This window comes from Gadus chalcogrammus, chromosome 7 (assembly GCF_026213295.1).
Source record: "Gadus chalcogrammus isolate NIFS_2021 chromosome 7, NIFS_Gcha_1.0, whole genome shotgun sequence".
Classification (NCBI taxonomy): Eukaryota; Metazoa; Chordata; class Actinopteri; order Gadiformes; family Gadidae; genus Gadus; species Gadus chalcogrammus.
Window position 1 is genome coordinate 30,082,571 of NC_079418.1, and position 24,338 is coordinate 30,106,908.

Below are 24,338 nucleotides of genomic sequence, written 5' to 3' on the forward strand. Positions count from 1 at the left end.
TTGCCTATCGAGCCCCCTTCCTATGGAATAGGCTGCCACCAGCGAACAGGGAAGCTGACTCTGTGGAGCTATTCAAAGGAAAGCTCAAAACGCACCTCTACAATCTTGCATTTGGAACATAGGAGTGTGAAAACGACAGATGCGAAGTGAAGACCACTCTGTTTGCTTGTGCTTTTCTTATCACAGTATACATTCCCACTATGTACTTTTCCGTTCTAATTCTTCTGTCTGTTCTAGCGTGTTGCGGGTACTGGACTGGATGCCTGGACTCTCCTCATGGATAACCGGCCAGAACCCCCATCACCATTTTAATATGATGTGCATGCATTTACCTGTTCGTCAATTGTGGCACCCATTGCACTCCTGACCATCCCTGGAAGAAGGGATCCCCTACTATGCGTTTCTTCTCAAGATTTCTTCCTTGCTGATTTCAAAGGAGTTTTTTCTTGCCCGTGTGGGGGCAGGGGTAAAGGGGGGCGTCATAAATATTTGGCCTGTTAAGCCCTTTGAGACTGTAATGGTGATTAAGTGCTATACAAATAAAATTGAATTAAAATTGAATTTAATTTAATCAAATAACAGCACAATAAGTCACGACCAGCTAGTCCTATAACACTCTGATTTGCTTTTGTCGTTTCGAACAAATTTTTTTTTATTGCAAAAAGTGGACAAACAAAAAGGATCATTGATTTCTGATATCTTTTTTATAAATTAAAACAAAATTAACAATTGTATGGAAATATTCAAGTAGTATCGAAAAAAAATATTTTTTCTCTATAAACAATACAATTACAATTAGCGCATTTAGCGGACGCTTTTATCCAAAGCGACTTACGTGGGTTAGTACACACATTGACACACCAGTGTGTCACAGTTAGTGTTAAGTGCCTTGCTCAGGGACACATCAACACTCAACGAGGAGGAGCCGGGGATCGAATGCATGTTTGACAGGCAACCGCTCTACCTCCTGAGCTAAGCCGACCCTATGATTCGAGGAAACATACAAAGTGCTTAACGAGACCTACATACTGAAACATGAATAACTCAGTTGTGTCATCTTTTTATTTACTTCCACACAAAGACAGTGCCAACTCGTTTGAAGTAGCCTTCAGGGAACAAAACTTACAGTACTGCCACCATCCGTATCACAATAACCAAAATGCATTCATTCATTCATTCAATTCATTCATTCAATTCACTCGTTCAATTAATTCGTTGCATGAACGACTCAAAACAAATATAGGTCATCCATGTCAAACGTCTCAAACTCGTTCGACACAGCACATGCCTTCTTCCCGCCGCCGCCGCCGCCCGCCAGCCCGCTGGGGCCCTGAGCCTCCATGGGGGCCTGCCGCTGCAGTGCGGCCCCCCCGGACATGAACTCCTCCAGGAGGTTGTCCTCCCCGCCCGGCAGGCAGTAAGTCGGGGGATAGTTTGTCTGGTAAGCCCCGCCCACAGGCCCCGCCCCGCTCCCATTGGTCCGCGTCTCGGGCAGCCCGGAGCTGTCGGGCGACCGGTTGCTGACGGTGGAGGTGGGCGACAGCCAGGCGGTGAGCAGGTCCTCGCAGCTCGACCCCGGGGCCGTGCTAGAGGTGACGGCCTGGGGGGAGGCCGCCCCGGCCCGGGCCCCAGCCTGGGCCCCGCCCCCGGCCCCGCCCTGCAGCAGCTGGTTCAGCGCCTCCAGCTTCTTCTTCTTGGCCTTGAGCTTCTTCAGCAGCTGGAGTCGGAGGGTGTCCGTGGTGACGGGACCGTCCGAGAGGCGGTCGCGTTTCCCCGAGGGCGCCGTCCTGGGGAGCTCCGTGGCTCCGGGGGTCTGGAAGGTGAAGGCGACCACCTTGGCCGCGGTCGGCGTGCTCGGGGGCAGGGCTGAAGGAGTGCGGTACCCCGCGGGCTCAGGGAGAGTCGGCGGCGCCGGCGACCACGACGACGAGGGAGACCTACGTTTCACGCCGAAAGCGTCGTACATCCCGGCGTTCTTCGGCGGCAGCTCGCTGCTCTCCAGCCTCAGCTGGGGCCGGGGCGCGCTGGGTTTCCTCGGAGGGGCGGGGTTGGGGGCGGGCCTCACGGGGGCCGCCGCGGCCGGCGTCGTGGCCGGCGCCGGGGCGGCTTTGAGCCGGGTCTGAGGCTGTTTGCTCATCATGAAGCTCCAGCGGTCCTGCTGCAGCGGGTTATCGAGCGCAGGGATCTGAACAGGCGGCGGCGGCGGCGGCGAGGGGTTCGTCGATGGAACGCCGGCGGTAGCGGCCGTTTCCATGGCCACGGCGGTTGCGAACACTTTTTTGCCACGCTTTGAAATAGGAGTTTTCGGGGGAGGCTTCGGTTTCGGGGGAGCCTTCACTTTCGGGGGAGGCTTTGGTTTCGGGGGAGCCTTCACTTTCGGGGGAGGCTTCGGTTTCGGGGGAGCCTTCACTTTCGGGGAAGGCTTCGGTTTCGTGCCACTTTTTTTTTCCCTCTTGGCTTTGGCTTTGGCTTTAGCCTTGCGTGTTCGCTTGGGGGAAGGGGGGTCAAACGTGGGATCCCTCGACACGTTTTCATCGCTTTCGGACTCGGACGCAGACCCAGCGAGAGCCTCGTCTCTCCGGGGCGTCAGGTCGGCGACGGCGTCGTCCGGAGAGCCCCTCTCTGGCGTCGGGTGGGCCGGCAGCTTCCCCTCAGAGTCCGGCCGGACCTCCGTCAGTGTGAGCGTCACGATGTCGCTGTGGGACAGGCCCTCGAAGGCGTCCAGCAGCGTGGCCGACCCGATGGACGCGTCACCCGTGTGGCACCGCGCCGCACCTCCGTCCACGGACAGGTCGAGCGCGCAGTCGAGGTCCCCGTCGTCGTACGACGGGAGGAGGGGCCGGTCCGGAGACGGGGCCAGCAGCGTCACCTGGTCCGGCTCGTCGCCTGGTCCATTGGAAGGCGGGGGTCCCACGACCGGGGCGGAGGGGGAGCAGGCCGGGCGGGCGGGGTCCTCGTCCGCCTCCCAGAAGACGATGTGCATCTCCTGGGCTGGGACGGGGAGCTCCTGGTGGCTGCGGCAGCCGGGATGCTTCAGGTCGTCGAACTCCTGCCACGCTCCTGCCAGAAGAAAGAAAATAAAAAACATTAATACAAATAGAAATGATTATAATATGATCATTAATATAAATTAATCCAAAAAAATGAAGGCTGTCAAATTAACGCGTTAATTTCGATTAATTAATCACAGAAAAAATAACGCGCAAAAAAAATAAACGCAGATTAATCGCGCTTCTATCGCGCCCTTTGACCCGGTGCGGCATTTGCGATGAAACTAAATGGAGGCAGGCGAGAAGACGCTGTTCGGCCACGTGAACGAAAAGTTCAAGTTTAAACGGAACACCGTTATCTGCAATCTCTGTAGTAAGGAATTTTCCTATCACCGGAGTTCATCAACCCTTGAATACCAGCTCAACGCAAAACATTGGGTAGCAACCTCGCAGGTACGAGCTGCCACAGCCCCTGAAGATGGCGCTAGCAGCCAGCCTCGTCAAGCCACACAGGACTGAGATGCATTGAATCTTGAGTGAGATGGAAATGTTATTAATTTTACCTTAAAATGCACCGTATGTTAATGAAAGACATGTTTTAAATAAAAAGAGGCATTGAACTTTAAAGTCTATTATGTATGTTATTCATTGAATCACTCATCTGCCATAATTTACTTGAATTAAATTACATTTTTAAATACTTTCTCGGAAAAATGTGAAAAAAAGTATTCGATTAATTTAGATTAATTAATTAGAGCCTGTAATTAATTAGATTAAAAAAATTTAATCGCTTGACAGCCCTAAATATATATATATATATATATATATATATATCTCACCACATGTTGAATGTGACAATTGAAATGCATGTTGCAATATTGAAACAGCACATCAACTTAAAAAACGTATCAGAAATACACACATGAATGACACTAGGATCTGTGAAGGATCCAACAACAACAACAACAACACAGTACACAATCCCCCACCGTCGACGGTGCGCGTCCAGGTGACAAAGTGCTGGATGTCCCGGTCGTACTGGATGACGGTGGACACGACGTAGCGGCGCCCGCCGCGGCTGAAGGAGTAGCTCTGGGGGTCGTTGCCCGGCAGCCCGTCCACAAAGTGCAGGGCAAACACGGCAGGGACCCTGGGGAGACAGGGCCAGAGGTACATCAGGACTCAGTCCGGATCCCAACGCCGTCGCTTACGACCACGTCGGGTCTGGACCGATATTACAGATTTATTTTATTTGCCATTTTATCTAAACATTTTGGTCGCTTCTTTAACACCGTATGACCTTAACGAGCAACACACGCTTGGGTGCGAGTTGGGTTAAGTAGAAATGTATTAACATTGGTTTGTACAAATGACAATTAAAAAGCGATATGGATCGCGTGCAAGCCTGTACCCAACCTGAATGCATGCTCCATGCAAGTGCCCCGGGAGAGAACCCTTATTCAAATCGAAGACCACAAAACAATCTCGACAGACGAGTTTCATGCCCCGAGCTAATTTGTGACAGGAGTCCACCCGGGCGTCAAGTGGCACCCTTGGAGTCAGCCCTGAAGAGCCTCACCTGTCCAACACCATCGTCCTGCGCTGGTCCTTCTGGTGACACAGGTTGCAGGGCCCACGGTGGGCCGCCTTCTCCGGATGCCAGTCGTCCACCACGTTGGTGAACGTTGGCAGTGGCTTGGTCACCCTGGAAGGAGGAAGCAACCATCTAACGTTGGTTACAAGGTCCACACCGACTGCGTTATAGAGAATGTCCCCAAGAGAAGGCCGAAGCTATTAAAGGGGACATTGTGACACCGGGTGTGATTAGCCGTTGCGAGCCCTTTTGAAAATCGGCCCCTACTGACGTCATGGGTGGGCGTGTGTCCACCTAGATGTGTGACGGATGAATGAGCAACGTTTGCTACAGTCCACTGCGGGTAGGCTGGTAGACTGATCCATCAGTCATACAACTAGGTGGACAAGCCCACTGGTGACGTCAGAAGAGGCAGATTTAAAAAAAATACGGCTTGCAACGGCTCATCACACTCACACCTGGTGTTATAATATGTCACCTTTAAAAAGAAAAAACACTGACATAAGCCTGCCAGGCCAGCAGAGGGCATTAAAAAGTTAGGTCCGAGCAACAGAGAAACCTTAGTAGCATGCGCTTGGACGGTCGGGCGTCTTCTTGAGTGGCGAAGGCGACAGCCAGCGCACCACAGCGCTGTTATGATGCAGCGGCTCGGTGTAAACGGGTCATTAAACCTGACAGCGCGAGCCGCACGCTATTGTCAGACGGTCTCTGGCGCCATCAACATGTGTGAAACAACCGTCGCCGTGTGTAAATCGACGTCATGATGTAATTTGTGTTGCAAGATCCTTTTGGTTTCGCCGGTCCTTGCGACGACACAAGAAGTAAACGTGAGTATGTGTGGGAAAATCCCAAAGGTGGAAGGTGGTTTTCAAACGCTTTGTTTACGGCGACAGGAGACTGTGTTTCGGTGTGGACGAGACGCCAAAACAAAGATTTACATTCACCTTTTATCCAAAGCGACTTACAGTAAGCACATTTGTCAAAAGGAAGAGAAACAACAATGTATCGCTGTCAGTACAGTAAGGATGTTCATAGAACCAAGTGCCAAGCGCTTACAATTGCTAGGTTAACCCGTTCCCCGTATACAACAGAGATAGCTAGGATGAGGAGTGCAAAGGTACCAGGAGGTACAAGGCTGTGCACATTTTGATCACGATTTAGATTTTTTTATTCAATTAAATTTTTATAAAATATATTTATTTTATTCATTAAATGTTTTATAGAAATGCAGTACAGCTGGATACATATATTTGTACATTATTTTTTATTTGAAAATTGTGTGTATTTTTTTTAGGGGGGAAATTCCAGAAAGTTCTCAGTTAGTGTTTTTTTTGGAGGAATGCGTAATAAATCCATCAGGTTTCCAAACTCCAAAATAATCATTTGAATAATCGTGATTTCAACATTGACCATAATAATCGTGATTCTGATTTCTTCCATAATCTAGCAGCCCTACCAGGAATTACAACATACAATAAGTGAGGGGGGTGTTTGAAGAAGCGTAAGGAGGGGCGTTGGGGGGTATTAGGCTATGCAGGGTCCAGGTAAACTCAGAACAAGCAGATAAAATACAATGTTCACAGAGACACCAACATATGTTTGGACGCTGCCTTAAGGCATAAACTTAGTGCTGGGTGAAGAATCGATTTTTTATCGTAATTCGATTTTATTGTTTAGGACGATTTTTTAAAAAGAAAATCCATTATAAAAAAAATGATTTTTCTTTCTCGCTTTTTTTAAATACGTAAAATATCCAAGTGAGTGTTTAGATTTTGCCTAAAGTCTGTGGAAACCAAAAGCAGAAGCACAACACATTTACTCCAAAGATTAAACTGAGCCAAGCAGCCGAGTCAGAGATTTGTGTCATTTATTTTGCTTTCGTTAATCATTGTTTTTCTTCAAATAAAATCCAGGTTTAAAAATATATATATTTGTCATATCTAGAATAGAAAAAAAAGAAGAAATCGTTAATAATCGATTATCGGTTTTGGTTGAAGAAAAATCTGTGATTTTGTTTTTCGGCAAAAATATCCCTTTATAAAATACAAATACATCGCAACTTGGAGAACTTGGGACACTTGCCTGGTGTGGCTGACGCTCTGACAGCTGCTGCACTCAAGCTCCCATTCGAAGCTCTGCTCGAAGAGGCCCTCGGCCCACGGGTCGCCGGCCACCAGGAGGGGCAAGGCGAACACCGGGGTCTCCTTCCGGCCTGCAGACACAACCCCAAGGGAAGGAAGGCTTCAACACAACACCTGAGGTCCCACACACAGACCTTCAACACACACACACTGGGGCCATGCACTTCAACACACACACACACACACACACACTTCAACACACACACACACACACACTGGGGCCATGCACTTCAACACACACACACACACACACACACAAACTTCAACACACACACACACACACACTGGTGCCATGCACTTCAACACACACACACACACACACAAACTTCAACACACACACACACACACACACAGGAGCCATGCACTTCAGCACACACACACAATAACACAAACAAACTTCAACACTCGCATAGGAGCCATGCACTTCAACACACACACAAACTTCAACACACTCACATAGGAGCCATGCACTTCAACACACACACACAAACTTCAACACACTCACATAGGAGCCATGCACTTCAACACACACACACAAACTTCAACACACTCACATAGGAGCCATGCACTTCAACACACACACAACACAAACTTCAACACACTCACACAGGAGCCATGCACTTCAACACACACACACACACACACACACACACACACACACACACACACACACACACACACACACACACACACACACACACACACACACACACACACACACACACACACACACACACACACACACACACAAACTTCAACACACTCACATAGGACTAGGAGCCATGCACTTTGCCATGCACTTCCACACACACAGACACGCGTACACACACACACACACACTTCAACGAACACACACACGGCTATTAACATTTCCTCTTCCAAGTTCCAAGTAATCAAGTTATTTGAATACGATGCGGCAGGTTAGCTCCGCCGGCAGACGCTGAACAGGTGACTGAACCTACCCAGGCGGCAGCGTAGTTTGGGCTGCAGCAGCTGGAAGACGGCCATGCGGATGCGGTGCAGGTCGGTGTGGGCCTTCTTCAGCACCCCGTCTGGGACCCTCACAACACCATCTGGACATGAGGGGTTCACAGGGAACGCATGAGGCGGAGGTCCACGCACCCCGAGACACACAGCTCAGCTTGTCACACATTTATTTTATATAGGTACCCAAGGACACTGCACAAATAAAGTGCATGCAGTCCATAAAAGATTGTACATAGTCAACAGCAGCCACACACATGTTCAGTTAACACTGATAATATGGACATATCGACCACACCCCTCAATGTTTGGTGGTTTTATGCCTCAACTCTAATGTTGACAGCGTTTGATCACACCGAAAGCGAATGCATACAAAGTCAATGGAATGACGTGAATAGATGATATTCCACTGGTATTGCAGTCAGCATGGCTGGGGGAAATCTGTTGAAAGCTCCAAATCAGTCAATAGCTCAAGTTGAAATCTTTGCACTTTCCCGTGGACTTTGCTTGATGCTGAATCATCACACGAGTAAAGTTTGCGGTTCACTTGAACAACCCTGCCCAAGTAACGCAAGTAGAAGTCCTTTGCTTCACTTTTGGTATGAACACACCTGAACTGATGAAGAATCTCTCACTATTTGAGTTCAGATCACCTTAATTGTACAACGTGCTATGTGAACATGTATTACACTTTACATAACCGGAAAACTCGTTGAAAGTCATGACTGACTGGTTATAACATTTGTGTTCATTTGTGTTTCCCCCAGCACTGTATGGTTAAGGCGGCCGCCTTAACAACAATACTTCGCCGCCTTGACTACCATTGTGTGTGTGTATATATAATTTATTTATTTATTTTCATAATTATTTTTTAATTATTATGCATTAACAAAGTAGAAAACTCTCGTAGGGAAAGAAAACATATTTCTATCAGGCATAAAAAATAAAGATAAATAATGCATCGGTAATACTGTTTACAACAATGGTCGTTCCATAAAGCTTTTTGAATGGAATTGAAACGGAGAAACCTCCTGAAACACAGAAAGTGATGCAGAGATGTACGCATTCTCACATGAACAAGAGCTACACTGCAGGGTAACTTAACCCTGTAGCCTCATTGCACCCCTCCAAACACACAATGAGGAATTAAACAACTCGTCTGAATCTGGGTAAGACAGGCCAACACTTGTTGCAGTTTTCTCGGCGTATCGCTTGAAATAATTTATTCTCAGTTTCTATCATCCAAGCGGTTGCTTTAAAATAACATCCTTCCAGCAGTACACACATTATTCCCTCCTACAGCAGAGTACTCGCTGAACAGCTGAGTTTATACGTTTATGAACCGATATCGTTTTGTACTCCCCTGCTGTATTCTGAAACGGGGGACCTGTACAAACTAGGGCTGAACGATTAATCAAACTCAAACAGACATTGTGATGTAAAGGAACACGATTTGCATTATTTATTTTTTGATTTGTTACTGTAACTGTTTGGAGATCAGTAAGAGTCGTTTTTAATTTTCTTTTACAATTCAATAGTTAATTGAAGATGTAATATTATCATTTCATGCACCAATTAATACCCACACATAGGCCCTGCCTAAAGGAAAGAGCACTTTAGATGTTGACTGCTTCCAATGTTGTGTTGGTCATACTATAGAATGATTTATTGCTTGTTTAGTGAATAACACGGGTCATAAGGTCCTTTATAAAGAAAAAAGAAAAAACGCTTACTTGGTCTAAATAATCGCATTTCGATTATGTCCCAAAATCGTTCAGTCCCAGTGTTTCCCCCAGCACTGAGTGGTTCAGGCCGCCTTAACATCAATTGGGCCCCACCTTGACTACCACCAATGTATAAAAAGAAAGAATATATATATTTTTTATAAATTAACATGCATTAACAAAGCACAAAACTCTCGTAGGGAAAAAAAAAACATGCCTGCACCGGACACAAAAAATAAAGATAAATAATGCATCGGTAATACTGTTCACAACAATAGTCGTGCCACAAAGCTTTTTGAATGGAATTGAAACGGCGGCATCAGGTGTGTGGTTATGTTATTACGAACTGTAACCCTCACTGAAGACCGTAAACACCCTCGCTCCTCGACCACCTTGACTAAGACAAACACTGAGCCATAATACAAACCCAGCTTATACCCAAATTAGTGGTGCAACGGTTCACGGGTAACCCGTGATCCGTACGGATCAACCCTCACGGTTCGGGACGCAAGTGATACGCGGATCGGCTGATAAAAAAAATAGAGTATAAAAAGTTGTGCGTTCACGTGATCAACGCATATTTAAAGGACAATTCCGGTATTTAGCACATTGAGCCCCCTTTCTGGTTTGTCTAGGATGAAATATAGTGGTTGACATGTTGACTATTGGTCCTGTCCCAGGTATTTGGCTCATTTTGATTCGCCCCCGCCTGCTTCAGAACGGATGGGGCATTCACAAACCTGTTCTTAAAACATCCCTCAACGTTCGTTTTCAGAAATGTGCAACTCACCGAGTGGTTAGTGGTGTTCGTTGATGTTCCCAATCAAGCATCGTAGCGAAATACGGTTTCTGTCGTGTTTTATTTGGCGTTTCGTATATCCCATTGAAACGGGGAACGGAACGGAACCGGAAATGGGCTGTTTATGTTTGGTTGTAGTCTTTTCGCCCGGTTCTCTCTGCCTCCTTTGGACAGTGTTTTTATTTTCTATCCATTTTAAAAATAAGAAAGGAATAATGCCTCAGATTGCACTTTATTTTGTTGAAATTATTTTTTAAGTTTTTATTTCATGTGGACAGAAGCATTTTTTTTTTTTATATATATATTTACTATGGTTAAAGGTAGCAGGATTATTACCAAATTTTTCACTTTATTTTGTTTTTACACATTTGAATTGAATTGATTTTATTTAAAGTCACAATTGTCTTGTTATCTTTTTTGTTGTTGTTGATCCGAAAATGATCCGACCCGTGACTCAAAAACCGTGACACGATCCGACCCGCGAGTTTTGTGATCCGTTGCACCCCTGACCCAAACCATTCATCGTTCACCCGGCCGATCGGTGCATCAGTTAGGAGCCGCTCACCTCTGCCAGTGAGCTGGTGCGCCTGGGCAGCGGCGCAGGCCGCGTCGTACTCCGTGATGAGCTCCCATATCGGGGACCCCGGGGCCCCTTCTCCGGGTCCGTTGTCCCTCAGGCTCCTACAGTTGACCAAAGCGACGAGCAGCGCGTCGAGCCAGCACAGCTTGTCGTTGTTCTTCCAGAACAGCCTGGCCGGCAGCGACACCAGCCCCTCCTCTTCCTCAGGCGGCGCGGCGTGCGTCCGTCGGGGGGGAACGTCTCCCAGGCTCTTCTTGGCGTCGGCCTGTTCCCACGTCGGCGCCGCCGCCTCTGCTTCCGCCTCCTTCGTCGCGTCCCCCGTAAGCACAGAGGTCCCCTCGCCGTCCAGAAGCCGTGGCTCCTCGGCCGGAGCCGACGCCAAGAGGCATTCCACTAAACCCTCAAAGGGTTCCCCGCCTTGGGTGGAGTCCAGATCGCAAGGCCCGAGACCGTCACGGGGCTGGCCGTTTGCCTGTCCAAACAGTACGCCTCCGGGGGTCCCATCCTCTACCACCGAGGCACGGCGAGGCGCAAACCCTGCCGACGGGGGTCCGAACGTGCCGAACCCTCCGACGGACGACAGGGGGTCGGCCGAAGAAAGCGCAGACTCGCCTGGCGTGGGTTTGCTCGGCGAGCACGTGGGTACGAGAACATCGTCCCCCTGGTCCATAGCGCCCTCCCCTTGACACACAGCCTCAGAAGCGAGGGGGCCTTCTGAGGGAGGCGTCTTCCAGAGAGCCTCCTCACAGGCGTCCTGCAGCACGGTGAACGCTGTACCGTCCACATCGATGGCAGGAGGTTCTTCTCCGGTGACCGATGAGTCCGAGGCCTCCGACCCTTGCTCGTCTCCGTGAGACCGCGGCCGTTTGGGGGGAGGTATCGCGACGTCTTCGCTTGGCAAGACTTGCCCGTTCTTTCGTTTAACTCCAACCTGCGCCTTCACCGGAATCAGATCTGCCAAGACATCCTCTAGAGGTCTGCTTACCAGGGGGTAGAGGCACTGTGGGGGGAGAGGAGAGGGACAGCACTGTGACTACATAGGACTTCACTAATCATCTCATGAATACCCGCAATTGCAAAGGCCCGAGAGCCACAATGTCTTGCCGACCTAATCCTGGGCCACCCATCATCTTTAACATAACTAATTCAGTTATATTTGAATGTTGCTGGACAATCCTGGGAATCTTTGACAAAAAGACCTGCCCTAATCAAAAAGTATGTGTTTATTTAACCTTGCCCCTGTCGTTGACGCCGGCTGGAACGAGGTGGGCCGAATGCGTGTTATTTGGGTTAGAGAGAGGGTGGGAGCAGTATTGGTTACAGTGGTTTAGTGGCGGGAGCGAGGGCAGGACATTGGTAAGAGGAATATCCTTTTCTTGATTGTCATTTATCTGTTCAATAACTGTCAGAAGACGTCTCTGATTTATTCACTAACTTCTTGCGGCAGGGACTGTTTACTTGCGTAAATAGCTCAAAGGATGTAGAAAAATGGAAATTGGGTTGTGGTAGAAAGGCACAATTCATGACCCTCTCTCAGTGACACGAATACTAGCCAACATGACAATGTCCGAATATTCCAAACATTTACATAATGGTTTGTAAGGATGCACAGATAATAACATACAAGTACTTTTACTTGTACTTATATTTAGGTACTGGCTGATACAGAGTACCGATATGAGTACTTAACAATACCAAGAGCCAGTGAACTCACTGTTTCAGTGTGAATTCCAACACGGACACTTAGAAGAAATGCCTTTTGGGATGTTTTGAGAGGTCTTGGAAAGAGGGGGGCGTGTCATTGCCATGGTTACGGCCCGAGTTTGAGCACTGGTAACGGTATGGATGCATCCCTAATGGTATCTGCATCAAATATCTAGTGGCAAGTATAGATTCACCACGAGGTTGCAAAATATGCTTTTAAGTGTAACAGACCTGTGGATTTGTGCAGAGGGTGATGGACTCCTGTAAGTTGATGGGATAAGAGCGCAGTGCATGGACCCAGCCCTTGGCACAGCACCAAGGACAATTCTCCAATAAGGAAGTTCTTTCTTGAACCTTAAAAGAAAAACGGAAAAATCATGTTAAGGAAGCATTTGTGGAAGAGGCCTTCAGAAGTGACACAAACATGCGATCCTACAACAGTCCTTCTAATTCAGTGGCATGTGTTACGAGTTGTTGAGTATCAGTCAATCTCAGTACACAGCGCACTATAACACCCATCTCATCGTTTATTTATTTTTTTTAACTAGTACTTTCGCCTTTGGATACCAAAGATTTACGTCTCTGTACCCAGTTTGGACTGCTCTCGGCAGTTTCATGTGTCAAATGCAGCTTTGCGTACGAGACACAATGGAGAGGAGGACATTGAGTTTCAACTAACTTTTCCCAAATACCCCTCCAGGTCTTGGGACAAGGCCCGCAACTCGGGGTCTTCACTTGTCATTTGCATAACACTGTTTCTCTTCTGGTCCCAGGCCGTCCGTTGCCATGTGCTAAACATTACCATATCACCGGAACATGGCCCACCCGTGTAAACGCTGACCGAGGGAATAGAACAAGACAGAAAATGTTAGCCAGGGTGATCTACAAGTCGATAGGTCCTCACTGCAGCATCACTGATGGCCAACACGCACATGCCATCACTAGCGGCCGTAGCACTACATGCATCGGGTCCTACCCAATAAGATGGACCCTCAAGGTGTCCCATTGTTATGATAAGTCGTAGTTTCAACATGAGGTTGCACCAAAGCACCACCCAGATGTACATTCGAATAAACACTATCAATATGACGGGATTGAGTGATTGTGATGTCACAACTAACAGTATTTGGTATATCAGATTGAAATTGAAATTGAAAAAATCTGGATAGGGTGAAAGTATAAACATAAACAAAGTCCACAGATAATCATGTGCTATTAAAAAATATATATTCGATCAAGCATATCTTCCTCTAAAGGACTGAATTGAACATGCTAACGTTATAATGCTATGAAGACTAGCGTGCCCGGTTAACGTACTCCTGAACGGAGTCAGGCGCTAAACTAGCGGGAGTTGTTGTGGTTCAAAGCGGACCCGGTTGCAAAGAATACATTTTTATGACAACAGCTTACCGTAATTAATTCCATGTCAGATTAAAACATCGAAACAGAATGAAAGAATCCCGGCCGGTAACGTCGCCATGTGCATATACAGAAATCGCTACAGCAACGTTCAGTTTCCGCTTGGCGCCGGTTGTGCACCAGCGTTTCCTGCCCCCTTTTGTCGACACCAACGTTCCGCCGGCTGTACGGTCTCATGCAGGACAGATAATTTATGGTTAACCCTCCGACCCAATCAAGAGCCCATCGGAGCCCTCAAATATTGTCTGCTTAAAATATCTCTTTACTTGACAAAGTAACGAGAGAATAATGAGATATCTTCCATGTTCATGTCATTCAGGCCAGCACCCCCAATTACTCTTCTCGAAAGCCCCCCCCCCCCTTCCCAACTTGTATCGGCGCCTCTTTGAAATGATTATCTTTCAGTTCCAATGGAGGGAGCACTCGTTAGTCTACATATTATGATTATCATTCAGTTCCAAAGGAAGGAGCACTCAAGTCTGCAAATTTCTTTGGCATGCTTTAATGAGAAGAAAGGGAGACGTGTGCCACGTCTGGTATGAGCCCTTACTCACTGGACATAACTACATTCATTTCTATTTTCTATCCTTTGTTCATAACGTGCAAACGTTATATATGTCTTTCTATTTTATAATTTGAATAGACTGAGTTCAGTCTGGCAAATTCAACTGCAGGCTCACCATTTAATTGAGTGCACATGGCTGATAAGCCTGGACCCCCCTACAGGGTATCAAGAAGATATAAAAAAAAAGATACCCAAATATGTACAAAAAATGCACCTTATGTCTGTTACAGCACGATAACTGATGCATTTGCATGTGTTAGCCTTTATGTTCAAGACAAATTTCCTTAGTGACCAATAAAGTAATCTTGAATCTTTATATTATTTTATTTGTTCACAGGAGAATCTTTCTGCATTAATAATATCCTTCGTACATTTTCTTTATTGCTATCATATTTGGAGCCTATAACTCAAAGGAGAATGTTTGTCAAATGTAAGCCCGGTTTTGCCGTGCTGAGAATGTGGGAATATGCCTTTTTGTTTATACATTAAGACTTCCATGTTGGTTGTTTAATTTTTTTTTTTTTACGTTAAAGTATTTTTATTTGTATTTGTGTGTCGATCGACTGAGTGTGAAGATGAACAAACAGGAGTCACCACACTCTCTCTCTCTCTCTATCCTTCTCTATCTCTCCTGTCTCTCTCTCTCTCTCTCTCTCTCTCCATCTCTGCCTCTGCCTCTCTCTCTCTCTGCTCTCTCCTCTCTCTCTCTCTCTCTCTGCCTCTCTCTCTCTCTCTCTCTCTCTCTCTCTCTCTCTCTCTCTCTCTCACTAATCATAACGATACTTTAGTAATTCCCGATGGGCAATGAAGATGTTAGAGAAGCAAAAATCATCATTATTAGTCGAAACTGTTAAGAAGCACTTGCCTAGGCATATTAAATAACCTTAACAAAAGCAACCTTCAATAGTTATGTTTATTTTAAGCTTAACTTTCCCTGTAGGCTATGTTTTAGAGTCATACACAATCAAATTTCAAGTTAAGGATTAGGTTATAGGTACCAACCCTAATCTTTTAATAACAAACCAACAAATATGCCAAATAGCAAATGAACAGACAACAAAAGATTGATAATTTGCTACTTGGCATATAGGCCAAGTTAGTTTGTAATTATTCCGGAGTGCTGGGAAACCATCCAAACTTCGAAGACGTTTAACGTTTCTGTCTAGAATACAGCATTTATGCTACTATTCTCTGTCAAAAGTCGCCATTTCCTTTTAAAATGACCGTTTTCATTGAAGAACCAAAGCGCAGAACACATCTAAGAAAAAAAAAATAGATAATGAAAAATAAGAAAATAAAATGCTCATGCCTTTGATCAGTCTTAATTTGCATACGCTGTCAGCACAGTTCATTAGGTTGAGCCGACCGCAGCTGGCCGCGTGCCCACGTGGACAAGACGTAAACAAACCCCTGTCCGCAACACAGCGGAAAAGGGTCTCGACCCTCTCCCCATGCCTCCCGCACCGCTAAACATAGTGAGTTCACTACTACAGCGAACACAGTTTCACCACTCTTTCCCGCAGACAGCGCGTTTGTAAACACGCGCTCTGCAAAATCTGAATGACGTAGCACAATAGTCAGCCAACCGGGCGTCTTTTTATATTAGGACAATGAAAAGCTGCCCACCAATCAGACGCGTACTACTCCGAGCGCCGGCCAATGGGCTGTGGGCCCTGATGTTGGAGAGCGGAGCACTGAAGACACTGCGTACCGCCGCTGCTCCGTCACACAGCCATTGCAGACCATTGAGATTCAGCTGTAGACCTCGGTGAGTATCACGCATGTATTACAAAAGTGTCGGTAGCGATGAAAATGAGAATAACATTCGTTGATATTTTCTTGATGCGTTGGTTTGACTCGAATGGATGATGCTGGACGTTTTCAGAAAATATTATTGTGAATAAACGTCAAAAAACAAGGTTTGCCAGACGCTAAGCAGGCGATGTAGCGTTAACATTACTCAGACGAGGACTTCAGACTAGGCGATTTGTAAAATTGGAAAATATAGATTTCGCCCAAATTCGACGGTGAACGTTGATTTTTTTTCATAGAGATAATTTTGTATATTCGTGACATGTTGTCTGTACAGTAATGTGACAATTGGCGCAGCAGTAATTGTAAAAAAAAATAAAGCCAAGTGGGCGCGCTGTATCCCAAGTTGAGCAACCAATGGTAGAGGACTGTGGGCCAGTCATTGCCATTGCAGTGCATTGCGAGTCTGTCAGCCTGTCATGGGAAGACCTCAAAGCATGGGAATTTAAAAACAAATACAGAAATAAGGAAACATCGGGAAAAAGCGACGGCGTCTGTGAAAAAATCAGGCAGTAGCTTTTTAACATTTCTAAACGAATGTCATGAAACAGTGAGAACAATATCCCGGAATTTGCGCTTTACTGTAATGGCTGACTGTATTCGCATAGGAAAGCAGGCAGTGAGACGGCCAACCGTGGAGGCGCAGTTCAGCTCAACTTTTTCCAACGTCAATTCATAAACAACCCTGGGTGTAACTACATACCCGAATGAGGGCGAAATAAAATTCAACCTTTGCTTCGTGCAGTCACGCCAACGGGGTATTTTTCCCGGCCTGCTAAAGTGTATAAATCGCGGGTTTAAGAGAGGTGGTGGCGGCGGTCGCTCTGCCCTCTAGCTGCAAGCAGCGCAATGGCCGTGCGCCGACACAAAGAGAAGGAGCCATATTCTCCATGTTAGTGGATGAAGACAAGCGGCCATTCTGAGCACCACCGAGTCCCCACAGCACCGTCCATAGAGCCAGCGCACACCCAACGCGTTACTATACAAGGCGGCTATGGCAATGGAAATGTATCGGAGGGAAATTTTGTGTCCGATCGCCGGGTTCCCTGACGTGTTTCTCGGGAAGCAGAGCGACTAAGGAGGAGGGAGGAGGCATTTGAGGCAGACTTTCTTTCATGAAGAAGGCTTTCGCACAAAATGGAAGAAGAAATATTGCCGTCGTTGTTGACCTCCTTTTCCCACAACGAGAGCCTATGCGCCATCGCTACTTCAGGATTCACACTTCACATGAGTTACAGTTGGGTGCAGTTTTAGCAGGAACAACCGTTTTTTTTTTTAATCCGGTTTATCGCGGAACATGAACTATAATCGCGGAAATACGACATGTGTCATGCGTAGATTTTTGTTGTATTTAACATGTTTATCAAATACATAAAGCAAATGCATAAAAAAAATATTGTCATAATTTTGGGTTTTCTGCTTTTTGAGACATGAATATGAACACTGACATAAGGACATCGTTGGTGTTGTTTACGGTTTTAGTTCGGTTTTGAGGAATTTTAGAATGAAACATTACTTTTCCAGTCCAATGATTCCGCCATGGTCGAGGCTGTGGAAGCGGATGGTATATCAACTTAGTGCACTCAGCTTCGTGTATGTTATTTAATGCGCACATACGTTTCTGAAACGTGCGTGTTTTCGGCACGCGTCAAGTTGCCCGTCAATCACGCAATCTTTTTATAATAAACACGTTTTTTCTTTTTTTTTTCGACTGGGAATGAGCGATTCGTGTCATGAATTCAATTGACGACACCACTGTTATGACTTCATTTTAAGCTGTTGGATAGTATAATTGAATTGGATAATTTTAATAATTTGGAATTTATTTAATAACACAAAAATACAAATACGTGGCTATTATAGGCCTACATATCCTATTTAGTAACTAATTAATAAAAACCTAAATGTTTTCTGTCGTGTTGTGATTCTGCAGCGGTAGTGTGCTTCACTGACTCAATCAAAATGTTTTGTAGATACTGTCAAAATGGGGAAAGATCCGAGCAAGCCCCGCGGGAGGATGTCCTCCTATGCCTATTTCATCCAGACCTGTCGTGAGGAGCACAAGAAGAAGCACCCAGAAGCCTCTGTCAACTTCTCCAAGTTCTCAAAGAAGTGCTCTGAACGCTGGAAGGTAGGAAACATACCATGAATAGGCTATAATAACTAAATATTAGATATGTATTTTGGCTCGTTTGCCCTGAGTTAGGACAATAGCTTGGTTGCAGTGTAGACATATATAGGCCTACATGAAAATAACAATTTATATATTTTTGAAACTGAAATCGAACAATAATTTTTTCTAATCCCAAGACCATGTCAGCCCCGGAGAAGGGCAAGTTTGAGGACAAGGCCAAGCTGGACAAGGTGCGCTACGAGAGGGAGATGAAGACCTACATTCCACCAAAGACGGAAAAGAAGAAGAGGTTCAAGGACCCGAACGCCCCCAAGAGGCCACCGTAAGTAATGCACTTAAAAACACGAGCCATTTCTATGGAAACACCGAGGTAACCAGACCTTCCCAACATTCAGGTCTGCCTTCTTCATCTTCTGCGGGGACTTCCGTTCCAAGATCAAAGGGGAGACCCCCGGCCTGACCATTGGAGACGTGGCCAAGAAGCTGGGCGAGATGTGGAACAACACCGCCTCAGAAGACAAACAGCCCTACGAGAAGAAGGCCTCCAAGCTGAAGGAGAAGTACGAAAAGGTAAGGACCGCCAGGAACACCAGGAACGTTAGCGGACCTGATTCTCACCACAGCAGCTGTGTAACAGCTATAAGATAACTCAACCGTTACATTAGTGTAAAAACTAAGATAACTCAACCGTTACATTAGTGTAAATACTAAGATAACTCAACTGTTATATCGGTGTAAAAACTGTAAGATAACTCAACTGTTATATCAGTGTAAATACTGTAAGATAACTCAACCGTTATACAAGTGTAAAAACGGTGTAAGATAACTTGGGGCCTTCTAGTTAAGTGGCCATTCATAATGTGGGCTCAGCACTTCACTATTTCACCGCACGTTAGAGCAACAATCCTGGTCATGTTGCTCTAATGCATGCTAATGCTAGGACTGACCCTTAGCGTATTGGCTGTGTGTGTGTGTGTGTGTGTGTGTGTGTGTGTGTGTGTGTGTGTGTGTGTGTGTGTGTGTGTGTGTGTGTGTGTGTGTGTGTGTGTGTGTGTGTGTGTGTGCTTGTCTGTGTGTGTGTGTGTGTTGTAAATAGATATAGCGGTAGAGGTCTAGCTACAGACGCATTGCTCCGTCCCATTGACCATGGCCCACGTTGCCCCCCAGGATGTGGCCGCCTACCGCGCCAAGAGTAAGCCTGGCCCCGCGACCCCGGCCAAGGCCCCCGCCAAGGCCGAGAGGAAGAACGACGACGACGACGACGAGGACGAAGACGAGGACGAGGACGATGAGGATGACGACGACGACGAGTAGAGCGCAGGCCCCAAAGCTGCGGTCGCTGCTTCCTCTCTTCTTGTTTATATAAAGCATTTAACCCCCTTGCCCCCCCCGTACATGGTCCACTTCAAGACACTATGAGATGAACTGTCACCACGCCCCCTCTGTTCGTCTGTCCCTTTGCAGCATTAGTTCTGGTTCTGGTTCGATCGCTAAAGTTCAAGGCCACACACACAGCAGGCTGAGTGAGTTCCTTCACTCGTAGAAGTGGCTTTTATTCGGAAGCGCGTCGAACAGCACAACATGGGAGAGCGCTCATGTCATGGTGTCTTTAAAAAGGAAGTTAGTTTTTGTTTTGGGTGTGGAGGGATTGCGGGCAACGCTGTGTATATCGGTTGTTTTTATGCTGTACAGTTTAGTTCTCCCTTTTTTTTTTTTAATAGTTAACACTACGACGTGTTTGGTCTGTATCGCTCCCTCCCCGTTGTGGTAGCGCCCCCTGTGGTAGACCGCTCTGACCCGGTGAGCGGTGGGGGCCGTGGTTGTACTGACGCTTGCTGAAAGTGAGCAGCGCATAAGGTTCCTGAGTTTCGGTTCTTCGGTTTGTCTTCTCTTTCCTGTGTGTTCTTCGGTTTAAATGACCAGTTATCAAAATCGACGTATCAAAGCTGTTATACTGTCTTTTGAGTACCACTGTAATCGCAAAAATATGGAGAAAAAAAATATGCTTATGGTTGACCTATTAATTGCTTCTGATGTCAATAAACATTTTTTTAATATAATTTGTTTTATGTGTGCATCATTCTGATGTTGTGTGTTAGGTTTTATGACTGTATGATTTCCCATATTATATGATTTCTTAAATAAGGCTTGTTATGATCGAAGTGAATCACAAAATAAGTGTATTCGGATAGTGAAAGAGAAATTAAGACGTGTATTTAACATAGCTTTTCATACCAGACCAAATAAAGTCAAACCATGTATTTATGTTCTTTCTAACCCTTCCTCATCACAACAATCGAAAACATGCCATCATTCTTAATGACTATCAGAAATAGCGCGATAGCCTTTTTAGGATTGCTGCTTTTCAAATGACTCATTAAATGAATGATATTCGTGTGTTCATAGATGAAAGTAAACCAGCCATCATGACCTGGTGGAGAGACTCTACCACTGGCTGAACACTGCGGTGATCATCAGTGACTCCTTGCTGTTTTATTTAGCTTGAGCTGCTTCCCTATGTGCCCTCCATGATGGAAAAAACATTTATGTAAGAAGGATTATGCCTGGGAAGAACCCAGTGACCTAAACATGCAGTGCGACGGCACCGATTTGAACACTGTTTACAGTGACGGTCTTACGAAACAACGTAAACGGATGTTTGGCTGTCTTAATCTTATTAAAGCTAGTTAATGTAGTGCCTGGGTCTGAGTTTACTTCAGTACGCTATAGCAGACAGTAGTGTCAGCAGAGACGTGGGGATGTTGAACGCCTCATCTCTTATGTTCACGGGCTAGGCTGCTGACCTCTGACCTTGTGTGAGACACCAGACCAGCCACCGATGCAGTCGCTGCCCCATACTGTTTCCTGCTGTGTCGAGTTATTCCGGTTTTACATCATGTAATCCACTCCGTCATCTGTTTATTCAAGGCGAAGCAATGGAGTTCATATCCATTTTTACTCCGTGTTAATTGGTTAACCAGAAGAATCGTCAGGCCTGCAAGTGAACGCGTTCCCTCCTTGAACTTTGACCTTGGCTGCATCGCGTTGAGCGTGATTCCGTACATTCGTGTTTTTCACCTAAATTTCTACTTCTATCTGTTAGTATAAATCTAAACAGTAAAACAATTATTAAATATTGAATAAGCCTTCTTGACTGCGGTCGGTTGTTTGTTATACAAGAGGTCCAACGGCGCCCCTAAACTATTCACGCCAGGTTTATGTTTATATTTAGAGAGCGTATGGATTTTACCAGACGACCATCTGTTCACGATTACTGATCACAGAGCGACATCTAGTGGTGAACGTTACGTCCAGAAGAATAATTTACAATTAAAACATAGGCTATAGGCCTATAGGCAGCACATATATCTATATATTTATGTATACATATACTTAATGCTCCCCTTTGGCCTGGACCTCCTTATGAATCTCAGCCAATGTGGCACATAAACCTAAATTTAAACCTAAATCCTCCTGGTCCTCTCAGCGAGATCGCGATTGTTTACAGTCCTGGTTCCACAACCGTAGACGAATTCCCTCCAGACCTCAGGTCAGCAGAAGCCCTGAACCCATCTTACAAACTCACACGCCGGCTGGAACCTCAACCTTGAGACGGCATCTTGGTGAATTAACCTTGCTTGCTATCTGCCTCTCTGTCACTTATTCCTTTTCTATATCGAAGCACTTTATTATTATTATAATAATAATAATAATAATTTATATTTTTCTAATGTATTGCCTCTGAAAAACACCCATGTATTGCTTTGCAGGTCCCCGCATTCAAGGAGGTGGATTTGATCATTCGAGGATCCAAAATGATTTCTGAGGAGCGATTATTTGAAGATGAATAAACAGTTTGCTTCGATTTCTTGATCTGTGATGGATTTGCTTATTACGCTGCTCGCCTTGTCTTCTGGAGCTCAGTAGCTCCGTATTATACATTATACTAGACACACGAGTACCTAAGTTCCCCGGCAGGGGGCGCCGTTATCAATGGCAAAAAGAGAAGGCCGCGTTCCTACAAATCAAACGTAGGCCTACGTCATTTAAAGAAAACCATTAGGTCAAAGCCTACGTGTTGAGATTGTCTGTTACTTTCATAAATCAAATGGTTAAGTGATTCAACCTTACATCGTAAAAACAAACATCTTTCCGAAACCCTTTAGTCAATGGAGTACAGAACCCTCAGACAGCAACAAATAATCAATATCACCAGAGTCTACTCTACAGGCTTTGTGTGTAAGGCCATGACACTGACCATTCTGTGTCTGAGTGGGAGGGAATGCATAAATGATGAAAACACTGGAAAAAGAACGTGAAACTAAACAATTGATCATTCAAACAACGATACTGAGGCTTTTTGTGTGTGTGTGTGTGTGTGTGTGTGTGTGTGTGTGTGTGTGTGTGTGTGTGTGTGTGTGTGTGTGTGTTGTGGGTGTGTGTGCTGTGTGTGTGTGTGTGTGTGTGTGTGTGGTGGTTGTGTGTGGGATGGTGTGTGGTGTGTGATGTGCTGTGCGTGCCGTGCGTGCGATGTGTGTCGTGTGGTGCTGTGTGTGTGTGTGTGTAAGCGTGGGAGTCTGCTTTCACCAGTATCCGGTTGTTTCTTCGAGCACCCATTGGAGAACCTATCCCTCGGAAGCAGAGCACTCTACGACCGTACCGTGCGGTGCTGTAATGCGGTTCGGTCAGGATGCTCGCAAGGGCTGCACGTTCCCGCAAGGGCTCTCTCTTGAATGTCCTCAGGAAGTCGCGGCACCGCGCGGCCTTGTAAACCAAAGTGGGAGGAGTTACCAACGCGCGAGACCCACCGAGGCCCGTCGAGATTGGAGAAGATGTGTATAGAGTGTATAGGGTGGAGGGGGTGGCGCGGTGATGTAAATTAATTTAGTCTATTTATTTAGACCACGTGATTCAAGCGAACATCAGTACCTCATTGGACGCCACATTTGTAATGTTGACACCAGTCCTGAAGAGCTTCTTCCTCCACCAATAGGTGGTCAACACCACTATTTATACTTGTATGGGCCCTAAAAGCATGACATCTTTGACATTCTGCCCGCTGCAGGTCAAGATAAACCAAAGGCTTACCTTGGTAATTCAGAATCTGTAGGAGTGGCTTATTTACCACTCCGCCCATTTCCAATATAAATCAATACTTACTTGTGGTCGGGAGATGCTTCATGATCTGCCTCCAGAGCGCAAGCTTGTTTATCCTGTGTCTCTGAATAAACCACATGTTGAACATCTGCCCTCTCCAAGTCACACCGAGCCCGAAACCACGATACAACAGAGGAGTAAATTACATTTCATCAAGTACGTCTCCACCCTATCTGGGCTGGCGAGCAGGTAGTGTTTTAGGGTGATGTTCCACCCGAGGTGAGATGCTGATGATCAGTTCAGTGAGTTCAGCACCCAGCTCCGAAAGGGGATGTACATTTAGGACATTTAGCAGATGCCTTTATCCAAAGCGAACCATACACACATTCACGGCGAAGTCAACCACGCAGGGCAACAGCCAGCTCGTCAGGAGCAGTTAGGTTGAGCTGTCTCGCTCAGGGACACCTTGACACTCTAGGTAGGAGGAGCCGGAGATCGAACTAGCAACCTTCAGTTTACAAGTCAACCCGCTCTACCTGGCTCCGACCCCCCCTCCCATCATGTACAATTTGATCCAGTCCCACCGGGTTCAGTGCTGAGTCTAGTCCCATAAGGGAGGGTGTCCTCCATGGACCTGATGGGAGCGTTGGATATGCCTGTGTTCCGCCACTTTTGGCCGATCCAGGGACCAGCTCTTCTCTGAACAGGTGGACGGGTGCTCAGGGAACCGGCGCGAGGTGCCTCGTGCTACGGCACAGTGCTGTTCTTCTGAGTCACGTTGACCAGTGTGCCACG

At 46.2% G+C, this 24,338-nt stretch overlaps 2 protein-coding genes across 5 annotated transcripts; one reads left to right on the plus strand and one right to left on the minus strand.

The window, feature by feature from the left end:
• Positions 1-641: 641 nt before the first annotated feature.
• Positions 642-14,086, minus strand: uspl1 (ubiquitin specific peptidase like 1). 4 transcript variants are annotated; one of them, XM_056595109.1, is made up of 10 exons: positions 13,927-14,086; positions 13,196-13,352; positions 12,748-12,870; positions 10,798-11,812; positions 7,688-7,798; positions 6,667-6,796; positions 4,570-4,695; positions 3,980-4,140; positions 2,368-3,060; positions 642-2,313 (listed from the first exon to the last, which is right to left on the minus strand). In XM_056595109.1, exons 2-10 carry the CDS (start codon positions 13,319-13,321, stop codon positions 1,229-1,231), a joined length of 3,570 nt encoding a protein of 1,189 aa, XP_056451084.1. In that variant the 5' UTR covers positions 13,322-13,352; positions 13,927-14,086; the 3' UTR covers positions 642-1,228. The 4 variants fall into 4 exon arrangements, with proteins under 4 accessions (XP_056451084.1, XP_056451086.1, XP_056451083.1 ...); XM_056595111.1 differs by having other exon boundaries at positions 642-3,060; positions 13,319-13,352; XM_056595108.1 differs by having other exon boundaries at positions 642-3,060.
• Positions 14,087-16,184: 2,098 nt separating this feature from the next.
• Positions 16,185-20,506, plus strand: LOC130386407 (high mobility group-T protein-like). Its single transcript, XM_056595319.1, has 5 exons — positions 16,185-16,268; positions 18,286-18,443; positions 18,623-18,768; positions 18,842-19,016; positions 19,614-20,506. Exons 2-5 carry the CDS (start codon positions 18,297-18,299, stop codon positions 19,758-19,760), a joined length of 615 nt encoding a protein of 204 aa, XP_056451294.1. The 5' UTR covers positions 16,185-16,268; positions 18,286-18,296; the 3' UTR covers positions 19,761-20,506.
• The last annotated feature ends 3,832 nt before the right edge of the window (positions 20,507-24,338 follow it).